The sequence below is a fragment of the Rhinatrema bivittatum genome, chromosome 4 (assembly GCF_901001135.1).
Source record: "Rhinatrema bivittatum chromosome 4, aRhiBiv1.1, whole genome shotgun sequence".
NCBI lineage: Eukaryota > Metazoa > Chordata > Amphibia > Gymnophiona > Rhinatrematidae > Rhinatrema > Rhinatrema bivittatum.
This window is the reverse complement of record NC_042618.1, coordinates 442,817,272-442,826,848: the sequence shown is the minus strand read 5'-3', so window position 1 is coordinate 442,826,848 and position 9,577 is coordinate 442,817,272. Positions and strand designations below refer to the sequence as shown.

General features: G+C 40.4%; 1 protein-coding gene across 1 annotated transcript in view; it reads right to left on the bottom strand.

The window, feature by feature from the left end:
* Positions 1 to 3,312: 3,312 nt before the first annotated feature.
* NDUFA12 (NADH:ubiquinone oxidoreductase subunit A12) overlaps positions 3,313 to 9,577 on the bottom strand; it is a 63,855-nt gene continuing 57,590 nt past the window's right edge. Inside the window, exon 4 of the mRNA XM_029601606.1 lies at positions 3,313 to 3,593. Within this exon, the coding sequence (XP_029457466.1) occupies positions 3,413 to 3,593 (181 nt within the window). The 3' untranslated portion in view covers positions 3,313 to 3,412. The remainder of the gene's footprint in view (positions 3,594 to 9,577) is intronic.

Here is a 9,577-nt window from a genome sequence, read left to right as displayed (position 1 = left end):
AGTAATTTGACTGCTGCGGCAGTCAAAAAAGCAAACAGAATGTTGGGAATTATTAGAAAGGGAATGGTGAATAAAACGGAAAATGTCATAATGCCTCTGTATCGCTCCATGGTGAGACCCCACCTTGAATACTGTGTACAATTCTGGTCGCCGCATCTCAAAAAAGATATAATTGCGATGGAGAAGGTACAGAGAAGGGCTACCAAAATGATAAGGGGAATGGAACAACTCCCCTATGAGGAAAGACTAAAGAGGTTAGGACTTTTCAGCTTGGAGAAGAGACGGCTGAGGGGGGATATGATAGAGATGTTTAAAATCATGAGAGGTCTAGAACGGGTAGATGTGAATCTGTTATTTACTCTTTCGGATAATAGAAAGACTAGGGGGCACTCCATGAAGTTAGCATGGGGCACATTTAAAACTAATCTGAGAAAGTTCTTTTTTACTCAACGCACAATTAAACTCTGGAATTTGTTGCCAGAGGATGTGGTTAGTGCAGTTAGTGTAGCTGGGTTTAAAAAAGGATTGGATAAGTTCTTGGAGAAGTCCATTACCTGCTATTAAGTTCACTTAGAGAATAGCCACTGCCATTAGCAATGGTTACATGGAATAGACAGTTTTTGGGTACTTGCCAGGTTCTTATGGCCTGGATTGGCCACTGTTGGAAACAGGATGCTGGGCTTGAGATTCTACGACATTCCCCCCCCCCAATGGAAGTGGGGGGGGGGGAATGTCCCATGTATGGATTAGCGTGGATTAGGCACAGAGTTGTGAGGAATGGAAGGAAAACCCAGAGTTCAAATAGGCTGCAGCCTAGAACAGAAAAGAAATGAGGCAAGCTTGATGAGCCTTGTGGTCTTTATCTGCTATCATGTATTTCTAAACATTTTAGACCTCATCTTCAGTGACTGACATGGGTCTGTCTACTGCAGCCTGGAGAGAGAAATGCAGAGATCATATTTTTTTTAAAGCTCATAAATGCTTAAAAATAAAACATTTTGTTTATTTATTTATTTATCGAGTTTTATATACCGTCATTGTTTCGCCATCACAATGGTTTACAAATTTTGATGCTTAACAGAGTGTTCAACATTCATGTGATTGTTAACATAGATATTGAAGGCGTTATAAGCATAGTTCGGTTGTCAAACTATACAGGTGATATAACGTGCTTGTATTGGTCCTTCATGTTTATATGGGCTGGTAGGGAGGGACATTATAACAGATTCAATGGGAGGTTTGGTAGGCTTTGGTGAACATCCAAGTTTTTTGTTTGGTTTTTTTTTTTTTTTTTAAAGGTTTTAAAATTTGTGTTCTCAGTTCGGTGGGGAAGCAAATACATAATTCAAACAAATGAAGATAATCCCACAGGAGAGCAACTGTCACAGTGCAGTTTAAATGGTTGATGAGACTACTAAATTAACAGCTGTCAACCCTCCATACAGAAAGCAAATGTTTAAATGGGCTTTTAGTTCCCAATAAAATCGGAAGTTTAATTATTGCCTCAAGCCCCTTTCCTCTTCAGGGCATAAGTGCCATGCTGGGACAGAACAATGGGTCCATCAAGTGCTGCATCCCATCTCCAGCACTGGAGAGATGCATTTCATGTTACTCAGTCCCAGGAGACAGAGGCGGCTAATAACTGTTACCATTGTTCTGTTAATCAAAACAGCTTATTAAGGCAACTTGCTATTCAAAATGGCTGAAACCAAAGTAGTAATCAGTATTCAGTCGCTCTTTTAAATGTGCTAAAAATGATTGAAAGTGGCACCAATGCCAGTATGATTAATGACACATTAGCAGCTCCAGCGTAGATGAAATAAATGGCTCATGTATTCACAGATTAGGAAACTATTATGGCACAGGAGTTGTCTATACTTGAGTTCTGCTGGCATCACTGTCTTTCATTAAAAAACAAATACATTTAAATATAGTTCACAACATAAACCACAGCAGTTTTCAACTGTGAAAATTCCAGCTGAGGCCATACAGGAGGCCATGACAGCCGAGGACTGATTTGTAATTCATTCCACTAAGAAATCATTACCCTTGTCATTCTGGGGACGTACAGTGCTCTCCTATAGCTCTACATGCTTTACAGTAGGCGGTTCAACTTGGCAGACTTGTGATTCAGACAGAGATGACTTGATGGACAATACTGCAGTTTTAAATTTGAACCCGAGAGCTTTCTTGGTGCTCTTTTCTGACCTTCCAGCTCTATCTGAACCTGCCCTTCCTGGGCTATGATACCACAAATTTTTATTTGCAGAGATCCAGGGGATGTCTCCATTTTTTTATTCTATGTGCAGCCATAAAAACGACAGTCCTCTGTTTCCAACAGAGGCCAAACAAGAACCTGGCAAGTACCCAAACACTAAGAAGATCCCATGCCACTGATGCAATTAATAGCAGAGGCTATTCTCTAAGTAAACTTGATTAATAGCAGTTAATGGACTTCTCCTCCAAGAACTTATCCAAACCTATTTTGAACCCAGCTACACTAACTGCACTAATCACATCCTCTGGCAACAAATTCCAGAGCTTTATTGTGTGTTGAGTGAAAAAGAATTTTCTCCGATTAGTCTTAAATGTGCTATTTGCTAACTTCATGGAATGCCACCTAGTCCTTCTATTATTCGAAAGTGTAAATAACCGATTCACATCTACTCGTTCAAGACCTCTCATGATCTTAAAGACCTCTATCATATACCCCCTCAGCCTTCTCTTCTCCAAACAAACTTCTATTAAGCTGAAGATGAAATGTTGCGGAATACATCTTACACCACAACTGCTAGCTTCTCCCGACAGCCAGAGCTTCCGAAACAAAAAAAAGAATATCCAATACAATGTACTAGCATGGTGCACATTTGTCGTAAATCAACTCAGTTTAAATTGTTTTGTTTCTGATTGTTGGCTGCAGTACAGTAATAAAACAGGGCACTAGACCGTGTTCAGCCGTTTGTGAGCTCTGCTATACAGGGAAAGAGAAATTATTTGTGCATATGAATGCAGCAGTACTGCCATCAGAATACTGGGGTGTTATACTACTCACTGCCCTCATGGACATTCAAAGAGTTGAAGCAAGGCTTTTAAATTTAAACATGCTATCCAGTTTAAAGATCTCTTAGCATAAAGATTAAATGCATGAGAAGAAGAAACAGCAAGGAACAACCAGTACAAGGCATGAGCTGGTAACTAATCCAAGTTTTCCCTATACAGAAATAGGACTAAACTAAAGAATCTAAAATGTCCAAGATGGGAAGCATTCAACAGAAATGCAATTTAAAATAAAGCTCAAGAAGGACTTTTGTCTTGTTTTGATATAAGGTTTTATTTTTAGCAAAAAAATCCAAACATTAAACATATAATTTATATTGAGAAGCCTGTTTTAGTCAGGAATGAGATTAAATTTTCATTTTTTAGAAATCTGAGGTGGGACCCATTCCTCTATCTTCTTACGAGTAGTAGAATATGGCACATACTGCCCAGAGGTTCCACTTTGATTAAATCTATGGTTCTCCCAGATGAACTTACGAGCAACTGGTGGATGAGTTGTTGGAGGCTCTTCAGCTATGGAGTGAAGCCAGCGATGCCTTGTGAAAAACAGAAGGAAACAGTCAGAATCTTTAATTACCGTCTTCTGCTAATACTATCTGAAAAATCTATATTTACATAATTAGACAAAGTAATTGATCCCATTTATCTTAAATGACAAGGGGCCGCAATAAAAGACAGGTTTCCTGTTCTCATTCTTGTCCTTGGAAAGCGACTTATAACAAATTATCAAAACTATATATTATATAAATATATATATGATGAGAATATCTGTGATGCAGTACCACATTATTATCACACTTTTGTTTGAATCAGATTTTCAGAGGTAAGTTTGGTCAGGGCTTTTTTATGGCATTAATTAGTGATGTATTACCAAGTTCATACACAGTAGATAAAGGCTAATTGGCTTGTCCAGTCTGATCTGCACTGCTATCCCAGCTGCCAGCCACAGAAGCTTGAGTGTTTCTAGGACACTGCTCCTTACCTAAGTCAGGGGGTTTTTTTTTGTGTTTCTTTCTAGTTCTCCTTCTCTGCCATCTTGGGTAGATGAGCAAATGTGATCCCATGTTTAATCAAACATGCAGCCCCCTTCCCCTCTCTCCCCCAAGGGTCTCCCACCAGCTCTGCTCCACAAACTGGGAGGCTCATAAAATAATTTAACAAGGGGCTCCAGGGAACGCCCCCTCCAGTACATAAAGATGTTTATTTGAATGTAAGCATGATTCACAGGTGAAAGTTATTTGGTCATAATCAAGACCTTAGCTGGAGAATGACATACATGTTTTATATATATATATTATATTCTTACAAAACAAAATTACAGCTTATAAAGGGTCATTAACAACTAATATTACATGGTACTGGTGGACATAGCATTCTACGAGATAAATAGTTACAATGTCCCTGGTATATGCACTGTAAAAATTAAATTTACAGTATTTATTGGGGTAGGGGACGTTCCTATTTAAAAAAAAAAAAGATTATAAGATTATAATATTACAAAGCAAGCATATATCACTAAATTTAATCTCACTAAAAGAATATCACTAAAAGAATAGGGAAAAGAACCACAAAGACCCGAGTTTTACAATTCAAAAACACAGACTTTGAGGAAATGGGGAAGTACCTAGAGGAAGAACTAAATGGATGGGAGAATGAGAGAGATGTGGATCAACAGTGGATCAATCTAAAAGGAGCAATCACCAAGGCAACTACTCTTTATGTTAGAAATGTAAAGAAAAGCAAAAGGAAAATGAAACCTATCTGGTTCTCAAACGAGGTGGCTGACAAAATTAAAGCTAAAAGAACAGCATTCAAAAAATATAAAAGATCCCAAAGGGAGGAGCACAAAGAAGAATATTTGATTCAACTGAGGGAGACGAAGAAATTAATCAAGTTGGCAAAAAGTCAAGCGGAAGAGAGGATTGCCAAGGAGATAAAAAATGGTGACAAAACATTTTTCAGATACATCAGCGAAAAGAGAAAAGTCCATAGTGGTATAGTGAAATTGAAAGGTGGAAATGATCAATGTGTGGAGAGAGACGAAGAAATGGCAGAAATATTAAATGAATACTTCAGCTCTGTATTCACTAAAGAAGACCCTGGAGAAGGACCATTTCTACACAAGAAGCTGGAGGGTAGTGGAATAGATGAAAATCATTTTACAGTAGAAAATGTATGGGAAGAGCTAAAGAATCTGAAAGTGGACAAAGCCATGGGGCCTGATGGGATTCATCCAAGGATTCTGAGGGAGCTCAGAGATGTGCTGGCGGGTCCGCTGTGTGACCTGTTCAATAGATCCCTAGAAACGGGAGTGGTGCCGAGTGATTGGAGAAGAGCGGTGGTGGTCCCGCTTCACAAGAGTGGGAACAGAGAAGAGGCTGGTAACTACAGACCGGTTAGCCTCACTTCGGTGGTGGGAAAAGTAATGGAGTCACTGTTGAAAGAGAGAATAGTGAAATATCTACAGTCCGGAGAATTGATGGACCAGAGGCAGCATGGATTCACCAGGGGAAGATCCTGTCAGACAAATCTGATTGACTTTTTCGACTGGGTAACCAAGGAATTGGATCAAGGAAGAGCGCTAGATGTCATCTACTTGGATTTCAGCAAAGCTTTTGATACGGTTCCGCACAGGAGACTGGTGAATAAAACAAAAAGCTTGGGAGTGAATGCCGAAGTGGTGACCTGGATTGCAAACTGGTTGACGGACAGAAGACAATGCGTGATGGTAAATGGAACTTTCTCTGAAGAGAGAGCGGTTTTAAGTGGTGTACCGCAAGGATCGGTGTTGGGACCGGTCCTGTTCAATATCTTTGTGAGCGACATTGCGGACGGGATAGAAGGTAAGGTTTGTCTTTTTGCGGACGACACTAAGATCTGCAACAGAGTGGACACGCCGGAAGGAGTGGAGAGAATGAGACGGGATTTAAGGAAGCTGGAAGAGTGGTCGAAGATATGGCAGCTGAAATTCAATGCCAAGAAGTGCAAAGTCATGCATTTGGGGAGTGGAAATCCGAATGAACTGTATTCGATGGGGGGGGAAAGGCTGATGTGCACGGAGCAGGAGAGAGACCTTGGGGTGATAGTGTCTAATGATATGAAGTCGGCGAAACAATGCGACAAGGCGATGCAAAAGCCAGAAGAATGCTGGGATGCATAGAGAGAGGAATATCGAGTAAGAAAAGGGAAGTGATAATCCCCTTGTACAGGTCCTTGGTGAGGCCTCACCTGGAGTACTGTGTTCAGTTCTGGAGACCGTATCTACAAAGAGACAAGGACAAGTTGGAGGCGGTACAGAGAAGGGCGACCAGGAAGGTGGAGGGTCTTCATCGGTTGACATACGAGGAGAGATTGAAGAATCTAAATATGTACACCCTGGAGGAAAGGAGGAGCAGGGGTGATATGATTCAAACTTTCAGATACTTGAAAAACTTTAACGATCCAAAGACAATGACAAACCTTTTCCAACAGAAAAAAATCAGCAGAACCAGAGGTCACGAGCTGAGGCTCCAAGGAGGAAGACTAAGAACCAATGTCAGGAAGAATTTCTTCACGGAGAGAGTGGTGGATGCCTGGAATGCCCTTCCGGAGGAAGTGGTGAAGTCCAAAACTGTGAAGCACTTCAAAGGGGCATGGGATAAATATTGTGGATCCATCAGGTCCAGAGGACGCATATAAAGAGCAGGTAGTAAAATACTGCACGGAGCGGCAGTAGCCACAGAGGCATTCACGGAGCGGGATGCCAGTGGCCAGTGGTAGGTGTCCACCTTCATGGAGCGGAAGGATGTAGGGCTGTCATCTCCCAATTAAATAAAAAACAAAAACAAAAAACAAAACAGGGATGGGATCCATCAGGTCTAGAGGACACATATAAAGAGCAGGTAGTAAAATACTGCACGGAGCGGCAGTAGCCACAGAGGCATTCACGGAGCGGGATGCCAGTGGCCAGTGGTAGGTGTCCATATAAAGAGCAGGTAGTAAAATACTGCACAGAGCGGCAGTAGCCACAGAGGCATTCACGGAGCGGGATGCCAGTGGCCAGTGGTAGGTGTCCACCTTCACGGAGCGGAAGGATGGAGGGCTGTCATCTCCCAATTAAATAAATAATAAAAAAACCCAGGGATGGGATCCATCAGTTCTAGAGGACGCATATAAAGAGCAGGTAGTAAAACACTGCATGGAGCGGCAGTAGCCACAGAGGCATTAACGGAGCGGGATGCCAGTGGCCGGTGGTAGGTGTCCACCTTCACAGAGTAGAAGGATGAAGGGCATCCATCTCCCAATTAAAAAAAGAAAAGAAAAAAAGAAAAAAAACAGGGATGGGTTCATGGGCTTATAGGTATTACCAATTATTAGGCTTTTCAATATTTGATGATAGTTAATGTGACTTTCAAGGCATTCTTCACTTTCGGTGCATGTCCGGCATGACTCCTTGCTTCAATGACAGGGGAAAAGAAAAACTGATACTTCACACATTTCCAGCATTGCCCTCTGCTTCATGGCAGAGAGCTATGCTGCCGCTTACCCAACTAATCAAACTTAATATTTCACTTGGAAGCAGCTCCAGCACTGCTCTCTACATTAATGGTGGGGGTGAAAAGGGAATTAGAACATAAGGTTACTAAGAGCCAAGAGAAACAGTTAAGTATGAGAACAAATGTGTGAAGCTTGCTGGGCAGACTGGATGGACCGGTTGGTCTTCTTCTGCCGTCATTTCTATGTTTCTATGTTTCTATATAAAATTTATTTCCAATAGCAACCTTTTCAAAACTACTGAAATGCAAACCCCCAGCCTGATTTTCTGTCCAATCATGATCAAATCCCTAAAGCAGAATTGAAAGTTGAACATCTGTCCCTCTAAGTAGTGAAAGAACAAGAAAAAAACAGAATTCACAATTTTTTGCTAGTCCCGTATTCAAATTATTTGTAATATAAATAATTGACAGGACTTCCATGTATCACTTTCACCAGACAATAAAATGCTTGCACAGCTTTTTCATATGGCAACAACTACGGGGTATTATCAATTCCAAAATTCCTGCCAGCTACACAAGAATGGAATATATAATTGTAATATGAAAATATGTAAACACCCTGGATCTATGTTACTTTAAGAACATCTTTATATAAACCAAGTATAATACCTATAGTCTGTGAATGGCTAACAATGCCAAGTCACATAGGAAAAGTTCCATCCTCTGGCTGCTAATACAGAAGTCCTTTTTAAAGATTGGCATCACATTGGCCACTCTCCAAAATTCAGTTATGTTCCTTTTTCTACATGACCTGGAATTGTATCAGCCATTCACAGACTACATGTATTACAGTTGGCTTATATAAAGATGTTAATAGACAATTTTAATGATAGTTACAAATTACTGGTTATAGATCTGCAATTTCTTTTTAGAGTTCTTTCAGAATTCTGCGTTGTAAACTATCTGGGCCAGGTGATTTGCTACACTGTAGTTTGTTAATCTCCCCTAGCACATCAACTAGCTTCGCTGTGATTTGTTTCAGTTTTTCTGAATCATCATTAAATACCATTTCCAGCACACATATCTCCCCAATATCCTCTTCAGTAAATACCGAAGAAAAGAATTCATTTAGTCAACATCTCCCCCCTCAACCTATCCTTCCAACTACAGCAACACGTCTCCAATAGACCGATCAGAAGTGCATACCAGAACATGCTTCACACCCAGCCAACAAAAACCTCATTGAGGAAACGAGCTCTGTCCACTGCAGGTCCCCATCTTTGGAACCTGCTCCCACCGGACCTCCGCCAAGAACCATGCCTTCCGACATTCAAAAAGAAGCTAAAGACTTGGCTATTCACTCAAGCTTTCCCTGAGAGCTAAAATCTGGTGAAGCGACAGACGATATACCTACCTCTGTACATATGTTCCTGATTTATGGTTCCTGATTTATGGTTCACAGTTACATTTAATTGAGTTTATGGAAGTTCTCTTTTAATAGTTTTCCTGTATACTTGTGTTAATGTATTCTGCCTTGAGGCGACTGTTTTAATGTATTTCCGCCCTGGAGGCGACTGTTCAGTTCCTTGTAAACCGGTGCGATATGTATTCTTTACAGGAACATCGGTATATAAAAATTAAAAATAAATAAATAAATAGTCTTTCCGCTATGGCCTTTCCAACCAATGACAGGAGTCGGGTGGTACCATGCAGGCTAATCAATTTATTGAAGTATGAGTTTATTATTTATTTATTTATTTAAAGTCTCTTTTATACCGATGACCGTTCACACATCGCATCGGTTTACAATTAAACAGTAACAGATGGGCGGAAACCCTTACATATAACATTGTAAAACAGCGTAACTTTTGGGCGGGGCCCTTACATGTAACTGATAAAAAGGAGGCTAAAACTTGGAAGGGTATAGAGCTGACTATACTGGGCAGAGTCCATGTAGTCAATAAATAGATACAGCATAATCACTATATACATATAAGAACAAAACTATATACAATAGATAATGACATAAATAGCCGATTCAAAAG